The sequence below is a fragment of the Lithobates pipiens genome, unplaced genomic scaffold (assembly GCF_037356315.1).
Source record: "Lithobates pipiens isolate NorthernLeopardFrog02 unplaced genomic scaffold, aLitPip1_a1.2 Scaffold_25, whole genome shotgun sequence".
In the NCBI taxonomy this organism is placed as follows: Eukaryota; Metazoa; Chordata; class Amphibia; order Anura; family Ranidae; genus Lithobates; species Lithobates pipiens.
In genome coordinates, this window is record NW_027507787.1 from 66,125,185 (window position 1) to 66,141,490 (window position 16,306).

Sequence of the window (16,306 nt, forward strand, 5' to 3'; positions counted from 1 at the left end):
GAATTCGATCGGAGACTGCGAGCCAGGCCTTCTCGGCCAACATCAGTGCCTGACTTTACAAATGCACTTCTGGAAGAATGGTCAAACATTCCCATAGACACACTTCTAAACCTTGTGGACAGTCTTCCCAGTAGAGTTGAAGCTGTTATAGCTGCAAAGGGTGGGCCAACTTAATATTGAACATTACGGACTAAGGCCGGGAAGCCATTATAGTTCATGTGCATGTAAAAGCAGGCGTTCCAATACTTTTGACAATATTTACTAAAATCATTTAAGTTCATTTCTTTCCTCATTAATGTACACACAGCACCCATATTGACAGAAATTGTTGATGTTTTTGCAGATTTATTACAAAAGAAAAAAACTGAAATATTACATGGTCCTAAATATTCAGACCCTTTGCTCAGTATTAAGTAGAAGCACCCTTTTGATCGAATACAGCCATCAGTCTTTTTGGGAAAGATGCAACAAGTTTTTCACACCTGGAATTGGGGAACCTCTGCCATTCCTCCTTGCAGATCCTCTCCAGTTCTGTCAGGTTGGATGGTAAACATTGGTGGACAGCCATTTTTAGGTCTCTCCAGAGATGCTCAATTGGGTTTAAGTAAGGGCTCTGGTTGGGCCATTCAAGAACAGTCATGGAGTTGATGTAAAGCCACACGTTATTTTAGCTGTGTGCTTAGGGTCATTGTCTTGTTGGAAGGTAAACCTTTGGCCCAGTCTGAGGTCCTGAGCACTCTGGAGAAGGTTTTCGTCCAGGATATCCTTGTACTTAGCCGCATTCATCTTTCCCTCAATTGCAACCAGTCGTCCTGTCCCTGCAGCTGAAAAACACTCCCACAGCATGATGCTGCCACCATCCTGCTTCACTGTTGGGACTGTATTGGACAGGTGATGAGCAGTGCCTGGTTATCTCCACACATACCGCTTAGAATTAAGGCCAAAAAGTTCTATCTTGGTTTCATCAGACCAAAGAATCTTATTTCTCATCATCTTGGAGTCCTTCAGGTGTTTTTTGGCAAACTCTTTCATGTGTCTTGAACTAAGGAGAAGCTACCGTCGGGTCACTCTGTCATAAAGCCCCGACTAGTGGAGGGCTGCAGTGATGGTTGACTTTCTACAACTTTCTCCCATCTCCCAACAGCATCTCTGGAGCTAAGCCACATTGACCTTTGGGTTCTTCTTTAGCTCTCTCACCAAGGCTCTTTTCCCCCGATAGCTCAGTTTGGCTGGACAGCCAGCTCTAGGAAGGGTTCTGGTCGTCCCAGACATCTTCCATTTAGGGCTCATGGAGGTCACTATGCTCTTAGGAACCTTAAATGCAGCAGAATTTTTTGTAACCTTGGCCAGATATGTGCCTTGCCACAATTCTGTCTCTGAGCTCTTCAGGCAGTTCCTTTGACCTAATGATTCTCATTTGCTCTGACATGCACTGTGAGCTGTAAGGTCTTTGTGCTGTGCGGCTTTCCTAATCAAGTACAATTAGTATAATCAAACACAGCTGGACTCAAATGAAGGCGTAGAACCATCCCAAGGATGATCAGAAGAAATGGACAGCACCTGAGTTAAATATGAGTGTCACAGCAAAGGGTCTGAATACTTAGGAGCATGTGATATTTCAGTTTTTATTTTTTTATAAATCTGCACAAATGTCAACAATTCTGTGTTTTTCTGTCAATATGGTGTGCTGTGTGTACAATAATGAGGAAAAAAAATGAACTTAAATGATTTTAGCAAACGGCTGCAATATAACAAAGAGTAACAAATTTAAGGGGGTCTGAATACTTTCCGTCCCCACTGTATATATATATATATATATATATATATATATATATATATATATACACACACACACACACACACAGTATCTCACAAAAGCGAGTACACCCCTCACATTTTTGTAAATATATTACATCTTTTCATGTAACAACACTGAAGAAATTACACTTTGCTACAATGTAAGGTAGTGAGTGTACAGCTTGTATAACAGTGTACATTTGCTTTCCACTCAAAATAACTGAACACTCAGCCATTAATGTCTAAACCGCTGGCAACCTAAGTGAAAATATCCAAATTGGACCCAGTTAGCCATTTTCCCTCCCCAGTGTCATGCGACTCTTTAGTGATATACGGTCTCAGGTGTGAATGGGGAGCAGGTGTGTTAAATTTGGTGTTATTGCTCCCACTCTTTCATACTGGTCACTGGAAGTTCAATATGGCACCTCATGGCAAAGAACTCTCTGAGGATCTGAAAAAAAAGAATTGTTGCTCTGCATAAAAATGGCCTAGCCCTAGGCTATAAGAAGATTGCCAAGATCTTGAAACTGAGCTGCAGCACAGTGGCCAAAATCATACAGCAGTTTAACAGGACAGGTTCCACTCAGAACCGGCCTCGCCATGGTCAACCAAAGAAGTGGAGTGCACATGCTCAGTGTCATATACAGAGGTTGTCTTTGGGACAGAGATACTGTGTAAATATATATGCAATGTTAAGCCACCTCACTGCAGAGAGGCAATAAGACCCTAACACACGTCCGTAACAGTTTTTTTGAAGTATATTACTGTAATGCACAAAAAAAATGTAAGATCCCTGGAAGAATGTCCTTTCACTAGGGACACTTGAACATAGGCCATACTAGGGTGGCCCCTTTTCAATAAATGTCATTCCATTTCCTTCTGCTATAATTTTGGATAGTAATATGTCACTACTACTGATATTATTAATTTTGTGCAATGAGTTTGATATACTATGTAGGAATAATTTTATTTATCTACCGGTTATAACTCAAGAACAGTCCTTTCCTTTCATATGGAGGTATGAAGATAAAGCAGGTTTGGATTTGATCCATTTTAATAGCATACTTTTACAAATTCTGCAGTAATAATCTGAAAGATTTTTGTTTCCCTTATTAAACTGACTTTTTAAAAATATAAGTATGACTAAAGGATCTAAACATTGATCATTTTTTACACCGATGGCTATTAAAAATACCCTACATTTATGATATCTTTTCTACCTAATTATAATAATAATGTTTGATAGGTATGAAACAATAGGTCAATAATCTTTGACCTAAAGCAAAATATGCATTTCAAATGTCTGTTCTTTTTGCCATCTATACAATGTAAATTTTTCTTTCTTTATATAATTGTAAACATATTAAGAAAGTAAGGACATTGACTGTTGAGTATTGTATATTTTAAAATGATTAGTTAAAATATTTTTCATAGGGTATCGAAGACAGGTTTCCACATTTCCTTAAAAACACACACAGTGGTTAGCCACATTTTGTACTTCCTTTACTGCACTACAGGAAGTGTGTTTCACATAGAAAAGGGGAAATATGTATAACTTCTGTAAAGCCAATATACAAGCAAAAATCCCAGTATTATTCAGGCCCTACACAATTTGGAACAGTCCAAATGTAAAAATATAAAATTTCCCAAAATGAAGAAATATATTTTACATATATATTGTAAAGCACTACGCAAACGGTTGGCACTATATAAGTCCTGTGTTATAATAATAATGATATACATTACACTTGTATGTGTGTGTATTCTAAAGGATACCTGTAAAACATCAAGGACTCTTGTCCTCTGCTGGTTCTACACTGAGAATGGATGGGAAAGAGGCGGGAGCCGCTGGTTCAATCTCCCAATGGCGCACAAACAGAGGCTGAGCCAGCTGCTGGTCAAGCATCTGGGTGGAACCCAACATTACTGTCAGGATCCCTGCAGAGCCTGGACTGGCTCTGTCATGTCACCCAACAGTGAACTTTAGCAGCCATGATGCAGATAATGGCATTGTATGAGGTCAAATTAAGTAGCAATTATTTACTGGAAAAGTGGTGTAACAGCTTCACAGCAAAAGTTGAACTGCCTAACTTGGCAAGGTGAGGAAATTAACGAAGTGAAATAAGCCCAAGGATATCCTGTACATAACAAAAGCTAACTTGTGCATAGGAATAGGATTGCCAAGTTCTACAACACAAACATTGTATAGAAAGGGTCCTATCCCTGATAACCTGAACTCAAATTACTGCATCCAAGATCTTCCTACTCTTTATCCTAACTACAACAAGAAAAATGATATCCATGGTTGTGCCATTTTTTGGAAGGAAGGAGATGGGTGCAATAAATTTAAAGTAGTAGTTGTCTTGCAAGTTTTTTTTTTTTTTTTTTTTCGTGGGTTTACAACCGCTTTAAATGTGAGAACAGTTTGTTGAAATTACTATGTACAAGCTATATGTACAAATGTTATTATGATGGTACAAATGCTCTATTTTTTATTTTATTTTTTGATCTTATAATAATTTTATTGAGAAAAGAAAAGTGAAAATAGCAGGTATGGTACACACCGCTATTTTAGTATGTCTCATATAACAATGTATTATTTGTTAAGGTGCATATAAATGGAACTGCGCAGTGAGGAAAAATTTTTTAACTGAGGAGGAGAGGGGGAGGATTTTTTTATTAAGGATCCAAAAAGAGGAAATGTCCTGTTATCCCTAGTTGTATGGGGCGGGGAACACCTGGAGAGAAAAGTCATTATACATTTGGTGCAAATGGACCAATAGTTTAGAAGTCTGTACAAGAATGTGAAGACGTGGTGGATTTTTTGGAAGAATTTTCTAATTGGTTATCATGGGCAGTGGGCACTGCTTTTGTAGATTGTTGGAAGAATCTGGGAAGATTATATGTTATAGGACTATTTTATCTCATGGATATATTTTAATATCGCAATATGGTTGAAACCTTTTGATAACATCAACAATCTCAATTATAATGCGGCAGTACTTAAATTCTAATTCTGGTCACTGTTTTTATTTATACCATATTATTATGAATGTTTTTTTGCATTAGAAAATTAGAAATATCCTCAAGCCAAAGCAAAGTATACTCCAGGTTGAAAGTGTATACGGTTATTAGTGAGAGGAATTTGGGTTGCGTTTGGGCTTCCTAGACAGGATATGGCCCAAACGGTCATATGGTGATATGATACAGTATAACATCCAAGCCTGCACTTTAAAATGTTAAAGTGTAGCTAAAGGCGACTATTTTTTTTTTAGTTTTGGATAGAGTGGAGAGAGATTAGAACACCTGTCTGATTTTCACCTCTGTCAGTGCGCCCATTAAAGTGGATGTAAACCCGAAAAAAAAAAAAATGATGATGTCATAATGTAGAGAATAAGATTCCCTATCATTTGAGCCCAGTCTTGCCACACAGATTTAATCCAGCTCTGAGCAATCCTCTTTTATTGTTCTGTTAGAGAAATCTTGACAAAGTCTTGAAAACTTTGTCAAAACCTCCCCCTTGCTGTGAGTGACAGGTGATTTACATATCTCGTGCACTAGCCTGAGACAGGCACATCCTGTGTAAAAAGTTCACAATTCAAAACAATTCAAATCGCACCAGTGTGAACCGAGCTTCAAAGCATACAGCCTACAAATGTCACCTGACTGCTCCCACCAAGGCTGCGATTCGGGAACCCTGCAAATCCACTGCAGGTTCCCACATCACATCCGACTCGCACGGCAGTTCACACTTCCATATGCCAACTGCTGGGGAGTGTCATACAATGTTAACGACGCCCCCATTTCAGCTCGGATATCGCACTGCAAACTGACCGTTAGGACATGAATAGGATAGCATAGGTGTGAACACCCATGCAATTCTTGTGTGGACCAAAAAAAGGGTCCTGTGCGAGTTTGGTCGGAATGCGGTGCGATTTCAGCCATACAGTTTGTATGGCTGAAATCGCATCGCACAGACATCACATGTGATCTGAACAGCAATGCGGTGCAAATCACAGGGATGTGGAGTGTACAGTGGTGGGTAGTACTTGCAGGATGGTGTGAGGATAGTGGACAGTGTCAGATTATTTTTTTATTTTACAATTAAAAATTTTTTTCCCAAAAGGTTTGTGGGGCAGTGGACAGTGTCAAGGGGGCTGTGGACTGTGTCAGGGGGGCAGTGGACTGTGTCAGGGGGGCAGTGGACTGTGTCAAGGGGGCAGTGGACTGTGTCAGGGGGGCAGTGGACTGTGTCAGGGGGGCAGTGGACTGTGTCGGGGGCAGTGGACTGTGTCGGGGCAGTGGACTGTGTCAGTGGGGCAGTGGACTGTGTCAGTGGGGCAGTGGACGGTGTCAGTGGGGCAGTGGACGGTTGTTGTTTTATTATACAATTTCATTTTTTTATCTTTATTTTGGAATATTTTTTTTTATCAGTCCTGTTGGGGGCTTTGGTGACATGTCAGGGGTCTAAACAGAGACTACAGATTCCCCAGTCCCTATCTCTGCACTGAAGATGAATGGAGGGGAGACAGCAGCTCCTCTCCATTCATACACTGAGCAGAGTAACACACAGGTTACTCTGATCAGTTATCACAGGGCACAGGAGCGATCGGTAACGAACGCTCTGTGTCCCATTCAGAAAAGAAAGGGACTGGTAATTGACATACCAGACCCTTTCTCCGCTCTACATCCTGACAGATCCCCTGCACGCCCCCCTCCCCCCCCTCGCAACCCACGAGAGAGGAGAGGGGAGCTGGCTGCGGGGGATGAGGGGGGGAGGAGGAAGACAGAGGGGGATGTTGTGGGGACACTATGGAGAGGGACGGGAGGAGGAGGAGGAAGACAGGGGGGGGGGGGTGTTGTGGACACACAGAGAGGGACGGAGGAGGACACTGAGGACAGCGGAGGGATGATCGGTGCGATTGGAAAGCTTGGGAAGATTGGAAACCGATCCCCCCTGCATGGCTTTGCAGGTGAAACAGATAATGAAAAGCCATGCAGGGGGGATCGGTGCTTACAACTTTCCCATCACACCGATCATCCCCCCACTGTCATTGGGCATTGTGTAAATGTGACAGGGGGCTGTGAGCGCGCTCTGCTTTTACCCAGAATGCGCTCTGCCTCTCCTGCACGCTCTGGCCAAGGGGAGTGTAGAGGAAGCCGAGGAGTCTGCTGACATTATGACTCCGCCCACCAAGCAACAGACCCGTCCACAGAATCTGCAGTTTTTTGGGGTTTCAAACAGCTAAAGGGGGGACATTTGACAGATAAGGATACATGCAGGAGGCATGTACATCCTTATAGATCACCACTATGGCAGTGGTTTAGAATTGATGAGAGTGGGTTTACATCCACTTTAAGGAGATTCAGCCTCTTTTTTTTTTTATCTTGTTTACTGTTATCACTGAGAGTAAAAATGAAAGAAATTCACAAATATTGGGTTGTCCCCAGAATAGTAATAGAGAGGAAATATTCTAATGAGGGCACTAGTTCTGGTGATTGTGGTGACACATAGGGATCCCTTCACTTTGAAAGGATTTACTCTCACTTTCTGTTTTGGCTATGAGACAGGAAGTGAAGGGAAATCTTCCCATTCAGGTACAGATGGGAAAAAAATTACGATGTTATAACCCTACATAACGAAAAAAAATTTAATAAATTTGTCTTTAGTTTCACTTTAAGTGATAGAATATTTAATACATTTCCCTACAGAAGTAACTTTTTAGTTTTGGTTAAAGAGTTGTAAAGTTAGAAGAGTTTTTATCTAAATGCATTAAGATAAAAAGCCTTCTGTGTGTACAAACCCCCCCCCCTAATACTTACCTGAGCCCCATCTCTATCCAGCTATTTCCACAAGTCCCTCGGCCATCCGGGACACTCCCTCCAGATTGGCAGAGGCACAGCAGCGACACCATTGGCCCCCACGGCTGTCAATCAAAGTCAGATAGCCAATCAGGAGAGAGAGGGGCGAGGCCGAATGGAAGCTCCATGTCTCAATGGACACACGGAGCTGCAGCTCGGCTCGGGTGTCCCCATAGCAAGCTGCTAGAAAAAAAAAAGAGACTTTACAATCACTTCAAGTTATAAGGAAACCTGCATGAATCTTGAGTACCCACGCATTATTGGATGCAAAATTCTTTCCGGCATATCAGAAGATTTATTGTAGTTCCCACTAAACAAAATGTAAGAGGGTATGAAAAATGCCAGTTCTAGCTGCCACAAATGGGTGACTATGCCTATAGTGGAAAAAGTAAAAGGGTAATGCAGTCCTATCAGACAATTGTCAATACAAGGGCTTGTTTTGATACGCATGTACCTATTATTTAATAATAATAATTATTATTATTATACAGGATTTATATAACGCCGACAGCTTGCTCAGCGCTTTATAATATGAGGGCAGACAGTACAATTACAATACCATTTAATACAGGAAGAATCGGAGGGCCCTGCTCATTAGATCTTACAATCAAGGGAGGGTCAAGTGATACAAAAGGGTAAGAACTGTGAGGGATGAGCTGATGAAGAAAATAAAAGAACAGTTGTAAGGTGGAGGCAGGGTAGGCTTCTCCAAAGTGAAAAGTTTTCAGGAATTAACTAAAAGTAGATAGATTTGGAGATAGTCTGACAGATTGGGGTAGGGTATTCCAGAGGACAGGAGAGGCTCAGGAGAAGTCCTGGAAGCGAATATGGGAGGAGGCGATGATGGAGCTAAAGAGCAGGAGGTCTTGGGAGGAACGAAGAGGACGATTAGGTTGGTATTTTGAGACTAGGCTAGTGATGTAGTTGGGGGCAGAGTTGTGGATGGCTGCAGCATTTACGATGGACTGAAGGGGGGGATAGTCTATTTAAAGGCAAGTCAATGAGGAGGGAGTTGCAGTAGTTGAGGCGAGAGATAACCAGGGAGTGAATCAGGAGCTTTGTTGTTTCACTGGTTTGGAGATGTTGCAGAGGTTAATCAAAACAAAATCCTTCTGAACATAGCTATGACCATCTCTGTCCTAAACTGACTTTTGAATCTTAGCACCTTATAGGTCCACGTTAACTCAAAGATGCATCTTCTGTGTGCATACTCCTAACAAACAAGCAGCAAAAACTACAGGGGAACACTTATAGTGTATAAGTGGGGTCTGATTGATTTTCTGTGTGGTTTCAAACACAAACAATATATTTGACTTCCAGGCAGGAAAGACTAGAATGACTCACACTAAATAGATCTCATAGTAAGGTTTGAAGAAGACCACATACATAGAAGGAAACACCCATTGATCTCTCCATAACCTCAAACATCTGCAAGGTGGAGACCAATAACATTCAAAAGTATTTACTACAGAAAAAAATGCCTCATAAATGAAATGGGTAGTATAGCCTGAGCCAGATGTAAAGGCAAGCCAACTGGGCACTATGGGCAGCATCTGACTGACAACTGTATACACACCTGCCTAGGTTAAAAAAAACATGGCTGCCCACCAATGCACACTGCCTATGTCATTGCTAAACACTAACAATATTAGACTGTAACTCTCCTAAAAGGAAGTGCATGCTGGGCAGTTATTACATTTTCTGGTCTTAGGGCCCATACACACCAGCGGGAGCTTGTTAAGGTGCACTGCCTTACAGACTTGGTGTGAATTAACTCTTACAGAGTTAACATATATTCACACTGAAATGAATGGGGAGGCGGTTTTCAGGCATTAGAAGCTATTTCTAGCACTAAAACACTTGAAAAATCGCCTCAGTGTAAAAGCAGCCTTACAGGTTTAACGCTAGAAATAGCCTCTAACAAATGCCTGAAAACCGCCCCCCCATTCAGACTTTTCACACTGGGGTGGTGCGCTTGCGGAACGTTCTGAAAAGTCCTGCAAGCAGCATGTTTGGGAGCGCTGTATACACCACTCCCAAAATGCCCTGCCCATTAAAATAAATGGGCAGCGCTGTCGAAGCACCTGCAAAGCATCGCAACACGAGCGCTTTTAACTCTTTGTCCGCTAGTGGGGGTTAAAAGCGCCCCACTAGTGGCCGAAAAGTGCTGCTAAAGCGAGAGTAAAGCACTGCAAAAATTAGCAGCGCTTTACTGCTAATGCAGACGGGCGACAGTTTGAAAATAGCCTTATGCCCCGTACACACGAGAGGGATTAAGTCTGACAGACCTCCAAAGGAGTTCCGCCGGAGTTCCGACGGAGTTCTGGCGGACTTTTCGACCGAACGGACTTGACCACACACCATCACACCAAACTCCGACGGAGTCGAACGTGATGACGTACGACTGGATTCGACGTAGGAAGTTCCTAGACAGTAGCCAATAGCTGCCCTAGCGTCGGTTTTAGTCCGTCGGAGTAGCACACACACGAGCGGATTTTTCAAAGGGGACCGGGTCCGGCGGAGTTCCGTCGGGAAAATTTAAAGCATACTTCATTTCTAAAGTCCGTCAGACTTTAGCTTCGCTAAAGTCCGTTGCAGCCCACACACGATCGGATAGTCCGCCGGACTCAGTCCGTCGGAGTTTGGATGTCGAAAAGTCCGCTCGTGTGTACGGGGCATTACAGTATTATGCTATGAGGATTTTATATCTTTTTGGGAAATCCGTGTATGTGTGACAACAGGTAGAGATTAAGCACAAGATGTATGTGTGAAACGCGTCTATGTGACCACAGTTTTGTGTCTTTGGTGTTATCTTTGTGAAAAAAAAATAAAAGGCAATCGGAAGTTCTGGATCTGCAGCCATTTCTTTCTTCTTTCCAAGTTTCCCACATTGGCGGGCCGGGGCTAGCGCTCTACTAATTAGCCTCATCTCTATACACCTGGAGCAGCAGGTCTTTTTCTTATAGGTGTAACAACATACTTATACTATGAGGCGCTGGAGTGAAGGCGTAAGGGGGAATGCTATGAGGCTTCTGTCCATCCATCCGAGATGTCATGCTATTTGAGCCCAATTCAAGGCATTTTTGGGAATACATAGCTCATGAGTGTATGTCCAAGAATTGGTGAGCTGCACACATCGATTCAAGTCACAGTGGTGATAATTAAGGTTATCAAGAAATAAGAAGTTTGAACACTGTAGTATACTGTATATAAAGAGCTATTTTTGGATGTTGCACCATATTGAATAAGGAGAGGCATTTTATGCATTATAAATATCAAAGTGTGTTGATGGGCAAATTGCAGTCTAATGGAGTGGACGGTGCCAGGCAAGCATTTGCATGCAGACTGCCCTAGGTAATGGCCACATGTGATGCTAAGTCTTTATGACTGAAAGAACTGATATCCAATGAATGGAAATGGCAGACCAAGAACAGCAAGGCTGGGAAGGATAGGGCTAGAGGATGCTAAATGTCCTCCAGCAAAGACATTGATGGGCTCTATATTTAGCTTGTAATGCACTATTTGAGAATCATTAAAGTATAATTAAAGGCAACACTTTTATAGTTTTGGATAGAGGGGAGAGGGATTACAACACCTGGCTATTTCTAGTGCTGTCTTTGCCCCCGTTAGGGAGACTCACGCCCTCTCTTTTTCCTGTTTACCATTATCATTGAAAGTAACAGAAAATCAAAAATTTTGGGTTGTCCCCAGAAAAATAATAGCATGGGGACACTAGTTCTGGTGACATGGAGGTCCCCAAGAAGTTCCCTTAATTTGCAGGGATTTCCTCTCACTTCCTGTTTGGCTATAGGGCAGGAAGTGAAGAGAAATCTCTGCAATGGGACACAGATGGCAAAAAAAAAATCTGACAGGGGTTATAATTATCCCTTGCACTATCCAAAATGAAAAAAAAAGTTTTGCCTATGGTTCTACTTTAAGTAAGTTTGGCATGGAGGAATTTCCCTGAACAACTGCACAAGACTTAAGATATGGCTGGAGTTCAGTTTTAACTAAAATACAGGCCTATATAGCAGGGAATCTTCTGGATTCACACCTATGCAGTTTTAGTGCTTTTTGCAGATTTGCACTGCAGTCCATTTAACATGGTTTCCTAGGCAACACGTTCTGTGGAGCAAATCTGCAAAATGCAAAAAGCACAAAAAATGTATAGATGTGAATCCAGCCTAAGGCCGCGTACACACGCGCGGACTGTTCGCCCAACTTTGTCCGCTGAACAGTGTTTGGGCGGACAGTCCGCTCGTGTGTGGGCTTTCAGCGGACAGTTTCAGCGGACAGTTTGACGGACAAGGTTTTTCGGAAATTCCGTAAAACTGTCCGCTGAAACCTTGTTTCAGCGAACAGTCCGCTCGTGTGTAGGCTTGTTCGTCAAACAAAGTTGCGCGCATGCTCAGAAAGGATTTTCACGCCGAAAGCTATAATGCAGTGTATAGGACGTCGTATTTTTCGTCCCGTCGTACGTGCCGTTCACGTCATCGCGCACGGTTTCAGCAAACTGTTCGTACGTCGTGTGTGGCCATGTCCGTCCATGCTAAGTTTGAGCGGACTGTTTGCCGAAACTGTTGGACGGACAAAGTTGGGCGAACAGTCCGCGCGTGTGTACGCGGCCTTACTGTGCTAGATCTCTGACAATTAGCAGGTGCAATAAAATAACTTTTGTATAACAAAATAAAATATGGGACTAGAGGACAAATTATTATTTTTTTACTTAAACTTTAAATATAATAAAAACTATTAGACTTTAATATGTGGCATGAATGGCCTTTATTATTGTTATGACTATATACCATAAGATGCATCTGACCATAAGACGCACCTAGGTTTTAGAGGTTGAAAACAAGAAAAAAAATATTCTGAACCAAATGGTGCACTAAAATATTTTCCAGTGCCCATGAAATGCAGAGTGACCATTACCATAGAAAATGCAGAGTGACCATTACCATAGAAATGCAGAGTTACCATCGCCTTACCTGATGTTATCCCAGCGGCCTGCCTATTCATCCTGTCCTCGGTCTGCCCTCCTCCTCCCCGGCCATTGTTCCTGAGAGCCAACTCCTGCCTTCGCCTCTTCCTCTGGCCACTCCTGTCAGAGTCACCGGCCCTGCGTTTCTCTGCCTCTATGGTGCCAGGCTCCCAGAGAGACAGCTGGCACTTCTCCCTCCTCCATCAGGCTACTATGCACTAGGTGGTTGGGTACGGTTGGGTATTAACGGGTACTGCAGGGTATGGCTGGGTATTGCAGAGTATTGGCTGGGTGTGGCAGAGTATTGGCTGGGTATGGCAGAGTATTGGCTGGGTATGGCAGAGTATGGCAGGGTATTGGCAGGGTATTGCAGAGTATTGGCAGGGTATTGCAGAGTATTGGCAGGGTATTGGCAGGGTATTGAGGGATGGCTGTGACTGCCCTTGTCACAGAGCAGCGCTGTGGGCACTACAGATGCAGCCCACAGCGCTGCTGCCATCCGATCTCTCTGTTATTTGACAGAGCGATCACATCGTAAACGGCTGACGGGTGCACCAAGATGGCCGCCGCTCTGGAGCTAGGCCCGAAGCCGTGGCCTTTCCTAAGGCTGAGGCCGCAGAGCGCTCCGGATTGCGGTGGGGGGGGTGGTTCCAGCAGCGGCGCGGGCGGTAATTATCGTATATTTGCACCATAAGACGCATGGACATTTTGCCCCATATTTCTGGGGGAAAAAGTGCATCTTATAGTCCGATAAATACGGTATATGACCAATAATAATAACCAATACAATTACTTTGACGACATAACATTTATAACCATACATGGATTATAAATATCAATGATTCAGCTTTAAAAGCTTGAACCGACCAAATAAAGACAAGACCCTTATCCCTTATGACATTAAAGAACAGAATCCGGAGGGGGAAAAGGCCCGCAACAAAAAAGGGGGATGGGGGGTGCCTTTTTCTTCTGCTGCAACCATTGTTCTGAGGAAATTTGTTGGTTAAATTCCTTTTATAACCTCTTTTTTGTTTTTATAGGTTCGTTGGATCACCTGAATAACTGAAGAATTTTCTAGAATTTCCAAATCAGTTGACAGATAAGTGACCAATTAATTGACAGGATTAAAATTTTAAATTTATTCGTTTTTGTCCCTATTCTCATATGTAGGGGGCACTATTGTGTTCCCCCTACTTTTAAGAAAACCATGCAGCCTTATCATCCTGTGCACACAGCAGTGGTGAATACCGTTTTAAAAAAAATGTTATGCCACAACAGACTTACAATAAAAATATTACTGTACAATTTAGTATTTTAGTTGTACACAGGCTGAGAGAAAAGATTTGCAGAGGAAGGTTAAAATGACCCAGTGGATAATTGGGTCCCCACTTCCAAGTTTAGAAGATATCTATTTGAGCTGCTTCACAAATGAGCATCAAATATTATGAGATATATTACACATTTTTGGTTCTTAGAATTATACGGGCTCAGACTAATAGGTTGCAGAATAGCTTTTTCCCTAGAGCAGTAGCAGTGGCGTTACTAGTGTTGGTGTCTCCTGGTGTGTTAAAACGGTGTGCGCAGTAAAACATGCAGATTGACAGCAGGACAGAGCAGTAGACACTGGGCAGGCTAGCCCCTTGGGCTCTCTCCTCTCTAGGCAGAGAGGGGGTGAGAGAGAGGGGGGTTGGGGAGTGAGAGAGAGAGGGGGGGTTGGGGGGTGAGAGAGAGAGGGGGGTTGGGGGATGTGAGAGAAAGGGGGGCTTGGGCTGACAGAGAGGGGGGGAGAGAGGGGGGGTGGTCATGAAATTATGACAAACTTTAATACCCTTCAAGCTCCTGCAGGTCATAAGTTTAAAGTTAACTCTCTCCATCATGTGTGCCGCTCTGCGACATCAGTAAAGCAATCAATGCTTTCACGTGTAAGTTGCCCGATGCATGCATTTATGTTTGCACGTTCCTGTATGTTACTTTTCCTCCAATTAAACAGCTGTAGTGCAGATCTCATTCCATTCGTGTCAGGGTGCTCTCCAGAACAGAGGTACACATGTGCAAAAACACAGGCCTGGCACATCTGCCAATATCCTACCAGGACACGCCCATTTGCATGGAGATGCACATAGATGCGTTGAACGTGCACGTACAATTATGGTAATGCCATCAAATGCTTATTAAAGGAAGAAACGAATGACAGAGGACTGCTGAATAAATATTCTGCAATCTTCAGGATCATATTTTTTTTAAAAGGTATTATGATTAACGCTGCTTTAAGAAAGTACTCACTGAAAGCGCAGGATTTCCTTCATCCTCCACAACCACCTTCAGCTGATAGAAGCTCTGTTTTTCACGATCAGGAGGGGATGGCCTTGTGGAAATTTCCCCAGTGAGCCTATCCATGCGGAAAATTGAGTCATCGTTGCCTTGTGTGATGTAATATGAAAGAACACTATTCAGTCCTTTGTCCTTGTCAGTTGCATTTACTCGAATTATTGATGTTCCACCTCCAACATTCTGCACAAAGACAAAACAACCAAACAAAAGACTGAACATGATTTAGGTATAGCAAAAAATAACAATAAAGTTGTCTGGTATCAAACAATAAAACATGCTTTTTCTTGGGAAAAAATACTGAACACAAAAATAGTATACAATGAGACAGCAAGTTCTTGGCATTCTGAAACAGACACTCATGTAGTGCAAAACGTTAATGATACTACACCTTTTCCATTTCTTACATGACAAATGCCAACACCACCAAAAAATAAATAAAAATGCACTGGTAAAGGCATTAATAAAACACATTCTGCTCAGAATTTTAAAGAAAAAAAATAATGTAATGAAAAATAAAAAAAATGCTAGAAGCGCTTTTCACTAGCAATTTTACTGTTCTGTGTACACTGTGTGGGGCATGCTCTATGCAGTGTAATCTCTCAACTCATCTTACAAATGCCGGGAATGGGCCAGGTGTCTGGGACACATCTTGTAACTCTTGTGCGCATGTGCAACAGTTAAATCATCAGTGGCTGTCCAATGGTGAAAGAAGCTCCACATTTAATAGAATCAGCAGTGAAAATGGGGCAGCGGGGAATGCAGCTTTGACAGGTACCTAAACCCATCATCACTGGAGTACAGCAGAGGAGGAGATAAGTATGCACCATTATCTGCAAGCACGTTGTGCATATTTACAGATTATGGCAAAGGCTCATCTCCACAATCAAAGTTCACGTCTTCTTTAACAAATACATTTGGTTCAGACTAGTCATCTGTGTGGGATAAAATACATATAAAGTTGTGAGAAAATTAAAATATCCATGGAAATTGTGCAATTTAGATAAGTCATTAATTAAAGAGTATGTCAAGGCAAAATAAAAAAATAAATAAAACCATATGCAGTACATCTCTTCAATGCATGCACATTTCCCCACGTTTTATCCCTTTAAAAACCATGCAAATAAAGAAAAATACCTGTTGATTTGTCAGAAATATGTAAACACAGTATTTCTCTTGGACTAAGTGGTGTCAGCCCTGCCCAGTTTTCATTTGAAAAGAACTAGGAGGGCTAAATAGACCTTTGGATAACACAGACAGAGCACACAGTGAAACTCTTGAATTCTGACAGGATCATCAGGTCTTCTTTCATTTATAAAAAAGATTTAAAGAAATTAT

The 16,306-nt window shown here is 42.3% G+C and overlaps 1 protein-coding gene across 2 annotated transcripts in view; it reads right to left on the reverse strand.

Annotated features, from left to right (window-relative positions):
- Positions 1-16,306, reverse strand: part of CDH23 (cadherin related 23) — a 1,769,196-nt gene that overhangs the window by 275,302 nt on the left and 1,477,588 nt on the right. For both annotated transcript variants that reach the window (XM_077454574.1, XM_077454575.1), the window contains exon 36: positions 14,924-15,151. In XM_077454574.1, the coding sequence (XP_077310700.1) occupies positions 14,924-15,151 (228 nt within the window). The remainder of the gene's footprint in view (positions 1-14,923; positions 15,152-16,306) is intronic.